The sequence below is a fragment of the Paecilomyces variotii genome (genome assembly GCF_004022145.1).
Source record: "Paecilomyces variotii strain CBS 101075 chromosome Unknown C8Q69scaffold_1, whole genome shotgun sequence".
NCBI lineage: Eukaryota > Fungi > Ascomycota > Eurotiomycetes > Eurotiales > Thermoascaceae > Paecilomyces > Paecilomyces variotii.
This window is the reverse complement of record NW_021167140.1, coordinates 3362669-3378248: the sequence shown is the minus strand read 5'-3', so window position 1 is coordinate 3378248 and position 15580 is coordinate 3362669. Positions and strand designations below refer to the sequence as shown.

Below are 15580 nucleotides of genomic sequence, written 5' to 3'. Positions count from 1 at the left end.
ATTACGATAACGAGTGATCGATATTCTTTCGCTTCTCCTGGAGCTGAAGCCCTTCATTGGAATTATTTAGGTACCGGAAGCGGCTGGAATGCACTAGTGATACAAACGTGATAAGACGAAACAATCAATGATCCCAACAGTCCAAACCCCGCGTCGACTGGTGACGCCCATAGTCCTGCATAGTAACGACAATAACGATTATAATAGGTGTATGCTCTTTTGGGAAAAAAAAGGAGAACATATATACGCTGAACGGCACGTATAAACACTACAGTTGAGGCCCGTCAACCGATCAGACGAATAGTATGACTTTCAGTCGACTCCAGCTTCGACTGGCCACTCCAGCATGGAGTATCAAGAAAAAAGCGCCAGTTATTCCATGGCTGAAAATCAGAGGCATAAGTCGAAGAAATCGACGATGGTACCAGCTAGACGTCCGTGTCTGTAGTCCGGAACCAACGTTGAAGGTGAATTATCAGAGGTCACCGGCTTTTATTATTTGGGGCAGCACTGGCCGCCTCGTGCGCATTCATCCCCACATTCGAGGAGACATCCTGCATCGCTTCCGCGGGTGCTCGGGGCCCTGCTGGAGGAGCGAGACTCGTCACCGTTACCTGGCTGTCCTGAAGTAGCGACATGATTATCTTCCTCGTCGCTCTCCGGAGTGAACTCGGGCTGGATTGTCGATGAGTGAATGCCATACGCATGCAAGCACTTCCGCACCTGCCGGGCGAGGCGCATATATCTCTCTGAACCTTCGCCCTTTATCTCGCAGTCGACCTGAATATGCAGAGAAGCGACGAGTTTGGTGTCGCTCAGCTGCCACACGTGGAGGTGGTGACAGCTGATGACACCAGGAAGTCGCTCAATGTCCTCCTTGATATGATCGATGCTCATACCTTGAGGTACCGCTTGAAGCAAGATCCTGGATGCTGCTTTGCAGAGAGGGATCGCAGATGCCAGAATAATGACGGTAATCACAAGGGAAATACCGGGGTCAACGTAGAATCTCCACGAGTAATCCGTGAGCCAGATGATCAGGGCAGATACGATGACTCCAATGTTGCCCAATGCATCTCCCATGACGTGTAGGAAAACGCCTCTCATGTTGAGGTCATGTTTATGGCCTCCCTTGCCCTTTTCGTCCTTCTTGGGCTGGGCATGGTTGTGCGATTTATGGATATCATCGTCGGTAGTTGCGCGACCGGGGGCTCGGGTAGGAGTAGCATCTTCATCCGTGTAATTGCTTGCACGATCCTTATGTCTGAGAAGGCCGGAGCGCTCGTTGGGCGCTTGTCCGTCAGCTGCCTCGGGGTTCTCCAGATCAGAGTCGGAAGTGACCTCGTCTTCGAAGCGACTGGCCTTGATAATATCCTGGCGTAATGTAGCGGGGTGGATGTGGATACTATCGACACCTGCCCAACCCCGAGACGATGCGCTAAATCGACGAGAATTCCGAGAGCTGCTCTCGAGTCCACGGCGCTTCCGGCTGTATGGTGACATGGCATCTGTTGCAGTGTCGTCCGTCTCATCACTCTTTGTAAACCCGCGAGTACGATGATCGGGACCGCCCGACGACGCCCCTGCAGCATTCTCTGGCATACCTGACGCAGTTCCACTCTGGTCACGGGCATGCGATGGCTCGTGGTCGCCATGAGCCACGAAACCCTGTTCCGCCGCATCTTCGTCACCGTGATCATGGCCATGATCGTGGCCTCCGTGCCCATGGGAGTGATCATGGAAGAGAACCAAACCAAGAATATTCGACGCCAGACCAAAACATCCGACAATGCAGACGAGCTTTGGATTCTTCACTTCTTGCGGTTCCACCAACCGTTGTATAGCCTCGAGGAAGATCGACATACAGAGAGCGACCAAGAAGACACCGTTTACCAACGCACCCAGGGTTTCCGCACGCTGCCACTATATGCGTGAATGCCTATTAGCGCGATGCTCGATAAGTCACCAAAAAGGGAGAAATTGCAGACTCACGCCATAGGTGTACATCTTTGAGGTAGTCTCTTGGTTAGCGACCTTAACGGCCCATAATCCGACACATAGCGACAAGACATCATTTAACTATAGATCGTTAGAAAAATATCCCTCTAATGACCTTCTAGTGGCCTGCGAGGATCGTATACCATATGGAACGAATCTGCGACGAGTGCAAGCGAATGGACGGCATAACCTATAATTTTACCCCCTGGTTAGCCTGACAAGTCGATTAGCGCAGATGTTCCAGCACCACCTACCAACGATCAATTCCAACAAGAAGAAAGCAGTATCAATCACCAACAAGATGATAATCCTGTGTGATTTGGAGAGTGCCATGGTCGCGGCGATGCGGCGCGCCAGTAGCGCGAATTCTCCGCGATGTTCAACGTCAGAGCAGTTCCCGTCGAGAGCAGAGATCCAGCCAATTTGACAAGCGGAGAGCGGAGTGACAGCTACCGGACAGTAGAAGAGATGGAATCACCGAAAGAGCGATGCAGGGGATGGAGGAGAAAATAATAAGGACCGCGAGATGCGGGCGCCTCGTTCCAAGTTCAAAACGCCTTCGGATGTCGCTCCGGGGGGACCGAAAGTGGCGCGGGTCGATGATCTTCAGCACTTAACAATAATAGCAGTTGGTCTGGCACGTCACTCTTTCAACGTTTCCCAATCTGCAGTTGAGGGCCCTGATGCTCCTATATACGACTCGACCGCACTGATGGAGCTGAACAGAACGAGAAGAAGGAACAAACGATTTTCGCGATCACCCTAAATCATGGGCTAGCTGACATTCTTTTGTGCGTGTTTAGGTGCGCGTCGGCTTGGAATGCCTGCCAAACGAAAAGAGAGTTCGATAAGGCCGGGACTATGGCCAAAGAATGGCGCTATCCGCAAAGGTATGATTTTACTCTGGACTTCTCGCTCATTTAATTCTCCGCCAAATGAACATCAGTTTATCCTGTAATAATAATTTCTACTCGTGTACCACTCAATATTAATATACGAGCTGTATGGGACCCTTGAATGTTCCATCAGGTTGCCGTCCGTCTCTTCCGTTGGCCCTCAGTGAGATACTAACCACTATCTAGTCTCCCCTCGGACGTAAGGATTCCATGAATGCCGTTTTCTTTTTCTTGACTCGTCATCCCTCTCATTGAGCTATGTTATACCTTGCTGCACTGCAAAAGCAGTAAGACAATAGGCTAAACACCGATAGCACACCCATTATTGCCAATTCCACGCCTACATTCTCCATGGGGAGGAGCATGCTGTAGATATATACCTCTTTGACGTACGAATACATACGAACTGAACAGAACCTGCTATGTACAATCAGCCCCGCACCAGCCATAGTTGGGCCAGCCAAGCAAACGAGGAATCGAATAGCAACCCATCCATGTTGCGAATTGCTCGTTTCCATGCAGACAAAGGTTCTTTATTCAAACACCATCCATCCACAAAGCCTTGACACAGAGACTTTCATTTGATACTGAATTTGGGTAATAGTTCACTCCGATCACATATATAAACATCTCAATTCTACCAAGTATAGTCACACGGAACGGACCATTATCATCATCTTGTCCGCAGAAAGCCCTCTGATAATTGACAGACATACACAGCAAAAAAAGGCTAAATACTTGATCAGAGTAACTTCTCCATATCAGCAATTTCCTGAAACATGTCTTGATGGTCGATGGCCTCTTTCTTTGTCGGACGAGGCAGCGGTTTACGGGCGAACCCCCCATACCCGAAAAACTGCTCAAGTGCACATTTAGTCCCCGAAATACCGCTCTTGATAGCCGCCCAATCTCCGCGAGCCACAGGTGCTTGAAGCCCCTTGGCCTCGTGGTAACTGCCAGAGTTGTAAAGCTCTGCTAGCCTCACGCAGGATTTAGGAGCGAAATTTGCCAGGCCAGCAACGACCCCCGAGCCACCTCCCACGAGACTCTGGATTGTGAAATCCGCAGAGCCACCCAAGCACATGAATCCAGAACCTTGATCTGCATGCGTTCTCGCACTGGTGGCCGCCGCGATCCTATTAAGCTTCCCTGTATTTCCACACGTGAGTTTACAACCCACGATCTTGGGATGCTTAGCCAGCTCGATGATGGTATCAGAATCGAGGTCGACGCCAGTGACGGCGGGATAGTTGTAGATAAGGATGGGTAGAGGAGAAGCGTCAGCAACTTCCGTGAAGTAATCCTTGATACATTCCGGCTTATAGTTCGCTTTATAATATGACGGAGGAAGAATCACGGCATAGTCCCCACCAGAATCATGAGCCTGGCGGCAGAGGTCAATCGTCTCACGAGTTGATTGTACTCCACAGCCAACAATTATGGGAAAATCCTCATAGCCAGCTCTAGAAAGGGCATCACGAGTCGTCCTATTAACCACAGAACGCTCAATACTGGTGAGATGGACGGCTTCACCGTTGGTGCCCTGGGTAACTATACCCGCTATGCCGGCCTTGGCCATGCGCACCGCATGCCTGGCAATTGCCTCTTCATCGAGTTCTTCTGTGGTCTTTTTGAAAAATGTGAAAGTAGGGACGTAGACCCCGGGTCTCAGGGTCCGGTTAGGATGTTCTGGCGGTGCATTCTTATAACTGACGTCCTCTTGAGGTTGAGAATAGATTGTGTCGCGTAACGGTAGATTCGTTGTCGTTCTGTGGATGCCCGGCTCCTCCCCCGGGACGCCAGTGCGGGATGACATTCAGTACAGCTTGAATGAAATCAAATATGCTTTTCTCTCTCTCTGTTCTTTTCAGTTCCAATATAGATGGATCATACTATGTTTATGAAAGGGTCCTGTGTTGACACACGAGTCACGTCACCCGAAAACAGTAATGACGCAACATTAAAGCACATTTCAGATGGCAAATAGAAGCTGCGACTTGATTCGATCAGCGTATAGAGGAAGCTTGCGGGAGAGATGCAACAGTGATCAGCAATCGCTTCTTTGTGAGATATTCCGCATTGATTGAAATCATGCTTTGCTTGATAGATGGCTCATTAGATGGCTAACGATGTGGGATTCCGTAAGAGTTCTATAGATTTTTAGGTAATCAAAAATACAGTCAATAGATTGATTTTTTTCCCCCTTAAATTTGTGCCTTCTATGACTGTATCCTCTATCGCTGAATAAGTTTTGCTAATGGTACATCATCTTCGTCATAGAACTCGGCTTCTTCGTCAACGCCAAAGTCGCGCAGACGTTCCCCTTCCGAGTTTTTCCATGCCTCTTCCCCTTCAGATATCTGGTGTTCGGACTCATCATCTTCGTCATAATCATCATCTGACAGATTGTCTTCGTCGTCGTCGTCGAGAGAAAAGCGTTCATGGAAACGTTTGCGCCGCTGTAGCTCCGCCCCGCCTTGCCGACGCCGAATGTCCTCCAACCGTCGGCGATTGAAAGCTTCCACCTCTTCGCGTGCAGTGCTATATTGCTGCTGGAAAGTAAAGGGACCTTCTGTGTCATTTGTCTTAATCATTCGCGGAATACGATCAGGATCTGGCGGCGGCCAGGATAACTTGGGATCTGTAGCAGTTCAGCATCGGAAAAGCAGGAAGATACGATACTCATCAGAACACACGGATATTACGTAGGTACATGATGAGAAACTTATACTTACCTTCGAATCCATTCGTCTCATATTCTAGACCCGTGTCGCGGCTTGGTGTAGCTGCTAATGGCCAGAACCAGCTTAGAATCTATTGCGCTCGTTAACATGTATAGCAATGACTGAGGAGCAAAACAACTGACATTTGCACTGCCACCCATTCCAGCTTTGATATTCTTCCAGATGCCGATATCATAGGGAAACTCTTGCCTCCTGATCGGTATCATGATGCCGTCTGGGCCTTCAAGGACACCGCCAAAATGACGGGCTCGTCTGACTAGAGTTTTGTGTCTCTCAATCTCCCATGATTCGATAGTTGTTACGTTCTCACCGAGGGAGATAATAGTGCGAATTAGAAGGATTGACAAAGCAAACAGCGTAAGACTGTTGACCACCGTGAGAATGAAAAGAAGAGAAAGCTGCGTAACACTTGGACCGAGATACTACAGACTATCGGTTAGCATCAGGAGATTTTCTGAGATTTATGCTGAGAACTCCCTACACTTGGAAGATTCCTACTTTGCCAGACGGCGGCTACTCTGGCATAGAGCAAGGATTCAAGGTACGCTAATCCGACAACAGCGTAGAACAAAAAACGTATGAAGTGCGGGAATGTAAAGTGAGAAACGCAGTTCGACGTCCAGGGACAATGGTGGTCCATCTTTGGGATGCATCTATAAAATTCAAATCAGCATCAATGGGGCCAATCAAGTGTCTGTCATTCCAGCTTTAGAACCTTTGACATTTCCCGCAATGATGCGCTCTTGGCGGCTTGAAGGCTTCGCATTTACGGCACCATCTCTGTCTGCCGGTGAAGTCTTTGCCAGGATCGACTTCAGTCTTCTTGTCAGCCTCTTTGGGGGTGGGTTTCCAATCTTTAGAGATACGCCCAGGATCTACAGTGCATGCTCGATAATAGCATATCCAAATAGAAGTAGCAAGGACGTTCAGTTTCACCAGCTGAGACCGTGAAAGTGGTCCTGGTTCGAGATATAGAAGAAGATATTGAGATGGGTATGCAAGAAATGCAATGAGAAGACAAACGGCAGGAATCGCAAGCTGCGATAACGAAAATTGGCGGGGCGACATTGTTTTCTATCGATGGCGAGAAATCATGGTTGTCCACATCGTCGCTTTCCGCGTGGTTCTGCTGACTACGCGTGTCCATCGGGATGAAGTGCGTGGCCGAAAGCGCATCCCGAGGCGCAGAATCTCGGACTCAAGGTCAAAGAAGAGCACTTGATATCAGCCAGCATCTAGCTCGCATCTAGGCATCAACGTTGATGTGAGCTTACTGACAAGTCCCATAAATGTTTACCTCTTATGGGAGCTAGCATAATAGTGTCATGCCAGGCCATCTACATCGATCCTGAAGATGCCAATTGCCGCCCTTCCACAGTCGACGGCGCGGGCAATTGGCTCAACAAGTGTCTTGTCTGATACGTGCTCCGTCGTCAAAGAGCTGCTAGACAACTCCCTAGATGCAGGTGCCTCATCTGTATCCATCGAGGTCTCACAAAATACAGTTGATCTCATCCAGGTCAAAGATAACGGGCATGGTATCCCCCCAGAGGACCACGGTTTCGTGTGCAAGCGCAGTTTCACAAGTAAAATTCAGACATTAGACGACTTGAGAAATGTTGGAGGGACTTCCCTTGGCTTTAGAGGCGAAGCGCTGGCCAGTGCTTGCGAGATGTCTGGAGGTGTTAGTGTGACTACGAGAGTTGAGTCGCAGGTAGTGGGAGCAACCCTGAAGTATTCAAGGACAGGAGATCTCGCAAGGTGAGCCTGGCAGATGTAGACTCTTTACAACATACTGACACAGTTTTGCAGTTCTCAGCGTGCTTCTCATCCGGTTGGAACTACTGTCCGTTTGACAGACTTCTTGAAACATATTCCAGTTCGCAGACAGACAGCATTGAAGAGCGCGTCGAAAACGATTACCAGGATCAAGAAGCTCCTCCAAGCGTATGCAATTGCTCAGCCTTCTAAACGAATTTCATTCAGGGTTATAGATAGTAAGAATGAAAACAACAATTGGACCTACGCTCCGAAACCAAATACCACACTTCGAGAAGCTGCTCTACTGGTGGCCGGCCTCGAAACAGCTAGCCACTGTGCGGTAATTACATGGCCATCTCAGGAATCCAAAGAACATGAAATGGAGCAGGAACTGGAGCAGAATCATACAGTGGCCAATTATGAGTTAACCGCGTTTCTTCCTAAAGCTGATTCAGGTAACTATAGCCTTTATAATATTCACCAATCTACGCTGACAGTCAGGAGATTTCACCAAAGTTAGTGGCGGAGGCCAGTACGTTTCTGTTGATGGGAGACCAGTCTCTGCTTCAAGGGGCACGTCTCGCGATATTATAAAACTTTTCAGGACCTATATCCATTCGGCTGCAAAAATCAGGGGGAATAATGCGTCGCTTTCGGATCCGTTTTTGTGTCTGCACATTCGTTGCCCTAAAGGAAGCTACGACGCAAACATTGAACCAGCCAAGGATGATGTTTTGTTCACTGACTCCCCCGCCCTTATATCGCTGTCAGAGAGTCTTTTCAAGAGTGTATATGGCGAAGTCGACCACGGCGGCAAGTTAGATGCGCCGGCGTCAAAGACCAGCAAGACTTCTCAAAATGACAGTTGTATCAGAGCACCAGCAGAGGCAGAAAGTGCAGAGAGTTATCACAGCCAGGATATACCTGCTGCTTCTCAGACTTCGTTTGTACCTGGAGGTATGCGGCAGTCATCTATCTGTCAGACTCTGGAGAATGAGAAACGAAGCACATCGCGCAATGAGACGCCAATGAGATCCGGGAACATTGATATTAGGAACCCCTGGGCTATCGCAAGGCTGAATACCTCTACTCGTTCTACAGCCAGTGTTCGACCTCATTTTTCCCAATTGTTAACTCCTAGCCGCACCAAAAACACTCCTGAGAGCCTGGAACTCGAGAGCATGAATAACCGCCATTCCGGCAGTCCTCCCCTGCCAAGTCCGTCCAACTCTGATTCTTCTTTGCCGTCTTCCGGGTCACGTCGATCTTCGCTGTTTGTACAGCGTCCTCAACGTAGCCCAGCCTGCGCAGCTTACACGAGATCCGATAGAGACATTGCTAAGGAACGCTATGGGAACGGTGCCCTGGACACGTGGTTCCAGAAAGTTACCCAGTCATCTTTTAAGAATTTGTCTACCGACTCTACGTCCCAGGAAATCCAAGATGAGGTAACCAGAGATCGGGCAGCCGAGCGGTTTGGAAAGAGAACGCATCCGCCGCAGGCCAGTCCGCTGAGAGACTTCACCGACGATGCGGGGAATAAACATACCCAGACTTCCATTGATATTGATGTTCCTCGGATCTCTGGAAGAGAACATTCTCTTGTGGAGGATGTAGAAGATACTGGGCAGTCCGAAGACATCATCCACAGACGTCAGGAGTTCCCTGTACTTGAGCAGTGGTCATCCAGACTACATCAGTCTTCCGCTTCGGAATACACGTCTGAGACGGAGATGGCGTTGGATTTTGAGCGAAGAAAGAGAGCGGCTATCCAGTCCCGACGGCTGCAAACAAAGGCCTTTCTTGGATCAGCGGCTCCCAGAGAGGACGAACCTCCTTCCAGCTCTCCTCACCACAACAGGTATCTTGCTGCGCGTGCTGCCTTAGCAGCTCCAGTCGCAGAATCTCATGCAGAGATGCCACCAAGTACTTCTACGACGGGAACTCCCAACCCTGCTCCATTAAACCCTAACGACCCCAGAGCATACTTTATCCGCCATCGAGACACGGTCGGACAAATAGGGACTTCCAGCACCGGGCCAAAGATTCGACGTGTGCACACTAGCAAACTGCCTCTGGAGAGGATACCTGAAGGTTCGGACCTTCATGATATAGGCTTGAAATTGGCCATAAATGTGAATCATCTGTCTTCTTCATTTGTAGACATATGCCGGGTTGATTCTTATTCTCAGTCTGGGTCGTCCTCTGAAGCATTTTCGGCAACTCCTTCAAAGCAGCTACAGCAGCTCTGGAACGCTCGATTATCTGGTTTAATCAAGAAGAAATATAGGACCGTCAAAACGGACGAGGAACCTCATATACCATTTGAGTTATCGACGATAAAGTCGCAAGGATGTGAAAGCAGAGACTGAATCTCGAGTTTCTCTTATATTCCCTATCTGAAAACCTCTGCTATTCTCAGCTTGAGTCAGATTTTCAAGATTTGCAATTCATCATGTGTGTTCATCATATACAATATACCAACAGTAGCTACTGTTGGAGAGTCACGGTTCTTATACGATATTTTCGTATTGCTATTGTCTTATGTGGATTCTTAGCATCTTTTATACCCAGGGGGCATACCCAGTGTCATACTATATCCATTGAGATCTTCATGTATTAATCCCTTGATACAGAATAGAACGTGACATAGATTACTCTACAGAATCACAATCACGAGAAATAATAGACACGATACAAGAAAAAGAAAACTAAGCCATACAAAAAAAAAGCTCACACCCCCCAGCACTCCTCTAGCAGAGGAGAGCTGAAGGGTGTTACGAAAACCCCACCGTGCTTTTGGCGGGTAGGGTTTTTCTTCGAAAATCCAAGGAGCCCCCTCCAAGGTTCGAACAGGGAGCCTCCAGCTAGATGGAGGTGGACTACCACTGCACCATCTGGACTCCCTGATTGATAAATGACCCTTTGTTGTGGTATATATCCTTGTGTTGATGAATGGGCAAGTGCCGGAAGCGGAGCCTTCCTTCATTGTCACATGTGTTTAGTCAACAACTTGCAGGTGCCCATAGTTATGCATTGAATAGTCAGAATATATCACTAGTAGCTATCCTGATGAATTCTTCTTCGCAATGCCACGAAGTCGGACATATCCCAGCCATTGACTCCCATCCTCCGATCTGGTGACAGCTGTACGGAGCATCTCACAAACTTCCTCCACGGCACTATCTCTCTCAGATTCAGGCAGGACATCCAGCATCTGAGCACCCATCAACTTCACCCATCCTGCCAGTCTACCATTTGCTGTCGTCGTTAACTTGGTGGGACGATACTCGAGCTCTATTTTCTCGACTTCAAACCCGATACTTTCAAGCGCTTGCTTCATCCAGATATCAGAGGGAAAGAACCAAGGATTGGACTCCCGTGCTTTTTCTATACTGACTCCACGATGGACAAGCGCTGAGAGTATCGCGGTCGCGACCTCAGCGACATTTCCATGCCCGCCCATTTCAAAGACGAAAGAGCCGCCCGGTTTCAGAGCAGCATGTATGCCGCGCAGAGTGGATATTCTCGTGTTCTCATCACGTAGGATCCAGTGAAGGGCAGCGTTTGATACCCTTAACATTTCATATTAGCTTACCACATCGTGATAGATATATACTCTGATGGTCAGGGGGTCTATGGTCACATACACCTTATCCCAGGAGCCATCAACGATAGAGCTCTCCCCCTCGAGGAATCGACAATCAACGACCCTGAATTCAGCCTTGGGCCCACCATAATCCCTCTTGGCAGCCTCTATCATCGCAGGAGATGAATCAATTCCAAGCACGAATGCTACCGCAGGCAGGAAGTTGCCCGTGAACTTCCCATCGCCGCAGCCGATGTCGAGTACCCTCTCTGACGGTTTGGGATCGAGGTATTGCAGAACCTTCTGTGTCAACTTGGGGACGAAAGATGCTGATGCTGAGTATGCCTGTTGCTTACATGAGCTAGCGGTTGATAAACGCGGGGAAGGGATATGGGGTTGTAATCCAACGGATGTTAAAGGACGGTTAGCCATACCTCAGAAGACCAGTGGTCCTTGACAGATTTACCATTTGCATTGTTAGACATTGTGATATATATGAAGATGGGAGAATATAGGAAGATGTCGCTTCTCTTGGCATGGGGATAACTATACATCGCGAGAGGGGAACTTTAAGCAACCAGTACGGGTCCGATCTCGGAGATGTCAAATCCTGAGTACGCGACTCGTATTCGAATCCAAGAATCGCCCGGCTGAAAATTATATCCTAAATCGGAGAGTCGTTGACGACAATAGTTTTACTTATGTATCTGATGGGCTCATAAACAAATTAATTCCACGTTCTAAGAGAGTTGGCTTAGACAACGTCGCCGTTAACTACTTGGTGGGGACAGGTCCGCAACTGTCAAGTAAACTCACCAATTAAGAACTGTGTATTTAGAAACGACTTATAAAAACTAGCTTGAATGAGGTCCTATACATCATGTTAAGAAAGCATGATTCAGAGTCATTATGTATAATTTCTAACCTTTAGGGGCTTTCAAAATTCATTCTATCAGCGTACTTTATGATGGAGTGTGTACCGGTGGCGGCCGTGAAACATCCTTGTCATAGACAACCACATAACGTATTGGTTGATCTAGGGAACTTCCTCATATAATTCTGGCCTAATACCGGAGGGAAACATTTCAAGTTTTACTTTCTAAGAAGGAACCAAAATGTCGAGGGGATCTAATAAGCCACGTTATAAGGATACAAGCAAAGGAGTGGCCCTTAAGAGAAAATCAGGCAGGGAAAGGAAAGCCAAGAACAATTACATAAATACTTGTTCATTACTCTGATTACTTGTAAGGTATTAACTCTTACCTCAGTGGACTTCCTAGTTAATAAGCTGCTTTTCTGGTATTCTTAAAATAGCTGTAGCGAGTCACTAGGTAGGTATTTCCCAGTCTTTCCGTAAAGGGAAATGTAGCTCGACCGGGACCTCGGTTATTTGTAAATAACTGCCATTCCACTCCACAAAAAAACGATAAGAAGTAGTTTCTCCTTTCCTAATGTTTACACATCCCTCAGATAGGGAGAATAGGCAATATAAAAAAAAATGCAAAAAAACATACAACAGCAGGGATTCGCTGGTGGTCACCCACCCAACTACTAACCTGCCGGCGTGTGGCTTAAGTACGGCTGAGCGGACGGGAAGCCCTATTTTCCACACCCTATGGTCGTATGTGCTAGATTTGGCTTATTCAAGAAATAAGTAGGAGATTTCCTTAGAAGTGGTCACGACCTCATCTATGTCAATCTCGATCACCTTCAAAAACCACATTGAACTACACGGAGTTGACGACGTTCTGCAGGCTGCTTTTCATAACTTGCTATAGAATAGCTAAATTTACGCTATTGGTAGTCTTTCCCATGCCCCTGCTGTCTAGTAAATTCCAGCTAGCTGAGATGACCGTATGTCAACGTTGGGAACTCATACTGACGCTAAGTATCAGGTGCATTGACCTGATCAAATTCGACGCCGTTATGCCAGGTCCTCCATGAAACGAGGCAAATCTCCCAGCAGACAAGAACGGTCAAGTGACCGTATATAACAAGGCGACCCAAAAGTCCCGCCTCTCTATCCGTCTCGGAATCTCCTGGGAACTGGACCGGTGCTCCGAGTACTCCTCGATCTGGGAATCCGACGCCAACTAATATAAGGGTTTTCTCTCTCTCTCTTTCGTTTAATTAATCTGTCGCTGTCTCATACCAACCCGTAGGCCGAGGGGCTTGCGCAGGAAACCTTCTCTAGTCTCCATGGGGTGGTCCTGCTCGAGTTGGAACTCGTAGCGGTGGAAGACAGTACCCATGGTGGTGAGGAGCTCCATCTCGGCGATGTTACGGCCGACACAGGCACGGGGACCAACACTGAAGGGGATAAATGCAGCCTTCTGGCGGGCAGTCAGGCGCTTAGGGTCCCATCGCTCGGGAACGAAAGCCTCAGCATCAGGGCCCCAGATCTCAGTGGAGTGGTGGACCGTGTACGTGGGAACGGAGAGGACATCGCCAGGCTTGAAGACGTGACCAGCAATGTTGATCGGAGGGAAGTTGGGAGGGATCTCACGAGGAAGACCAAGAGCGGAGGTGCTGTGAATACGCATCGTCTCATTGATGACCCATTGCAAACTGCGATATTATTAGCTATGTTATTCCAATGAGTTAAATGGTGGACGGATGCACATACTAAGGGATTTCCTTGACCTGGGCAAAAGAAGGAACGGTAACGTCAGGGCCGAGAGCCTCATCAAGGGCTGTCTGCAGCTTCTCTATGACCCCAGGGGTTCTCAGGACCCAGTAGAGGATAGCACAAGAAGTATTAGAAGTGGTGTCGGAGCCAGCAATAAGCTGAGTGAGGGCCTCAGCAGTGAGCTCTTCACGACCGAGCTTGGCACCAGTCTCATCACGACCCTCCATTAGACGCGCAAGCAAGTCTACACGGGTGTTCTTCTCCATGACCTCTGGCTTCAAACGCTCACTGACACGGGCGACAGCAATACCGGCAAGATCCTCGACAGCTTCGAGACCCTCACGGAAGAAGCGGTCAGGCAGGTACTTCGCGAAGTTCTTCAGGGCGGGATAGCATCCCAGAGTCGCGGAAACCTCACCACGGCGGTTCAAGACCTCGACGGCGGGGGCGTACTTGACGGGGGCATCGGGATTAGCCCTGACTTCAGCGATATCCTTGCCTTTCTCCAGCATACCAAAGGGAGCACCAAATGCCAGATCACCGATGACATCGAAAGCCAGGTAATTGAACCTGTTGGGGATTGTTGTTAGCAAGGATAGAATGTCTATCTTATAGACAAGACAAGAGACATACCAGTTCAAAGCATCAATGCTTGAGTAGCCAGTACGGGGATTCTTGTCCTTGGTATCAATGCGATCCCATTGCTTGACAAACAGCTCCAGGTTGGCATGGATATACTGTTCGAACTGGCCGATGGACTTGACGCTGAAAGTGTGAGAGACAGTCTTGCGCTTGCGGGTGTGCTCAGCACGATCACGGGTATTGAAGAGACCTCGACGGATAGACACGAAGCTATCGTAGAACTCGCTGCTGGCAATCAATATCCGTATTATTTACAAAGTGGACAGATAGGATGAGCACATACGCCTTCAGAAAACCATTGCCGTGGCCATAGATTTCCTGAACAGCATTGTCATCTGCCACAGAGACATGGTTTGGTTGGATGCGAACGAATTTGCCGTGCTTCTTGTGCAATTCGTGGACAGTCTGGTAGCGACGACCTCGACGGGCCTGATAGAGCAGCCAGAAATTGGAGAATTTAGCGAGAAAGGGACCGGGGATATCGAGGTAATGGGAGCGGGCCAGGTAGGGGACGATGTAGTAGAGCAGTAGCAGGACCACTGGCGTCCACGGCGTCAACAAGAAATCGGTGATCATTTTGGTCGGCTCAATGGCGGTGATGTATGTATGTAATACGTAGTATGGAGTATGTATATATGTATTCTATGAGCAGATTGGCTGGCAGTCTGTCAAGATGATCCGGGGTGAAGGAAAAAATAAAAAGAAAAAAAGAAGATCAACCTTGCATGGCACACCAGGTATTCTCAACACCGCACAATAGAAAATTCGATCCAGATAATGAACCAAGAAGCCCATCCAGTACCACCAGAGCGCGTATTTATGTTTCCTTCACAGAGGACGCTTTTGGTGGACGACATATCCCGGTGTGTCTTCCCAGGCCGTGACCCCCGAGGCAAAGACAACAACGGAGCGAGACATCGGGAATCCGTCTTAGCCTGCCTGGGGTCTCCGCACCGCCGTTGAGAACGTGGAGGACTGCGGGGACCAACCGCACGACTCTATCGAGAATCTTTCTTTGCCGACTTTGACACCGACTCGGCTCTCCCCGCAGATGTTTGGAGTGTTGATCGCTTGGCCGCTGGCGATCCATTGATGGCAAAAGGCGGGAGACAGCTGGACGCCCCGAACGCTACCTGAGGCAGAGTAAGACGGAAATGCACACTCGTTGATAGGATAATAAGATATACGTTAACTATCCAGTTCTCGTTCTACAGGTCAACTGCTCTATCACAGTCATCACCTCGCGGTGGTGCTGATTTGCGCCTGCACGAGGCAGTGTACAAATGCGGCTTATACCCCGGTTACATAATGTGCGATAACA

General features: G+C 48.7%; 6 protein-coding genes across 6 annotated transcripts; 1 reads left to right on the top strand and 5 right to left on the bottom strand.

Annotated features, from left to right (window-relative positions):
- Nucleotides 1–303: 303 nt before the first annotated feature.
- Nucleotides 304–2427, bottom strand: C8Q69DRAFT_43036 (zinc/cadmium resistance protein). Its single transcript, XM_028628482.1, has 4 exons — nucleotides 2253–2427; nucleotides 2142–2188; nucleotides 1993–2079; nucleotides 304–1923 (listed from the first exon to the last, which is right to left on the bottom strand). Exons 1-4 carry the CDS (start codon nucleotides 2329–2331, stop codon nucleotides 496–498), a joined length of 1641 nt encoding a protein of 546 aa, XP_028489608.1. The 5' UTR covers nucleotides 2332–2427; the 3' UTR covers nucleotides 304–495.
- A 1097-nt stretch (nucleotides 2428–3524) lies between these two features.
- On the bottom strand, nucleotides 3525–5000 carry C8Q69DRAFT_43033 (dihydrodipicolinate synthase). Its single transcript, XM_028628480.1, has one exon. The coding sequence runs from the start codon at nucleotides 4708–4710 to the stop codon at nucleotides 3637–3639; it is 1074 nt and encodes a 357-aa protein (XP_028489607.1). The 5' UTR covers nucleotides 4711–5000; the 3' UTR covers nucleotides 3525–3636.
- A 1-nt stretch (nucleotide 5001) lies between these two features.
- Nucleotides 5002–6750, bottom strand: C8Q69DRAFT_42989 (DHHC zinc finger membrane protein). Its single transcript, XM_028628476.1, has 5 exons — nucleotides 6354–6750; nucleotides 6120–6291; nucleotides 5761–6060; nucleotides 5630–5708; nucleotides 5002–5535 (listed from the first exon to the last, which is right to left on the bottom strand). The coding sequence occupies exons 1-5, from the start codon at nucleotides 6704–6706 to the stop codon at nucleotides 5129–5131; spliced, it is 1311 nt and encodes a 436-aa protein (XP_028489606.1). The 5' UTR covers nucleotides 6707–6750; the 3' UTR covers nucleotides 5002–5128.
- A 32-nt stretch (nucleotides 6751–6782) lies between these two features.
- Nucleotides 6783–10046, top strand: C8Q69DRAFT_42987 (DNA mismatch repair protein). The gene is made up of 3 exons (XM_028628475.1): nucleotides 6783–7399; nucleotides 7451–7854; nucleotides 7904–10046. The coding sequence occupies exons 1-3, from the start codon at nucleotides 6993–6995 to the stop codon at nucleotides 9769–9771; spliced, it is 2679 nt and encodes an 892-aa protein (XP_028489605.1). The 5' UTR covers nucleotides 6783–6992; the 3' UTR covers nucleotides 9772–10046.
- Nucleotides 10047–10214: 168 nt separating this feature from the next.
- C8Q69DRAFT_453158 (S-adenosyl-L-methionine-dependent methyltransferase) lies at nucleotides 10215–11738 on the bottom strand. Its single transcript, XM_028629604.1, has 3 exons — nucleotides 11423–11738; nucleotides 11050–11333; nucleotides 10215–10974 (listed from the first exon to the last, which is right to left on the bottom strand). The coding sequence occupies exons 1-3, from the start codon at nucleotides 11540–11542 to the stop codon at nucleotides 10464–10466; spliced, it is 915 nt and encodes a 304-aa protein (XP_028489604.1). The 5' UTR covers nucleotides 11543–11738; the 3' UTR covers nucleotides 10215–10463.
- A 1174-nt stretch (nucleotides 11739–12912) lies between these two features.
- C8Q69DRAFT_42924 (cytochrome P450) lies at nucleotides 12913–14955 on the bottom strand. Its single transcript, XM_028628467.1, has 4 exons — nucleotides 14543–14955; nucleotides 14251–14484; nucleotides 13615–14187; nucleotides 12913–13556 (listed from the first exon to the last, which is right to left on the bottom strand). Exons 1-4 carry the CDS (start codon nucleotides 14833–14835, stop codon nucleotides 13115–13117), a joined length of 1542 nt encoding a protein of 513 aa, XP_028489603.1. The 5' UTR covers nucleotides 14836–14955; the 3' UTR covers nucleotides 12913–13114.
- Nucleotides 14956–15580: the final 625 nt, after the last annotated feature.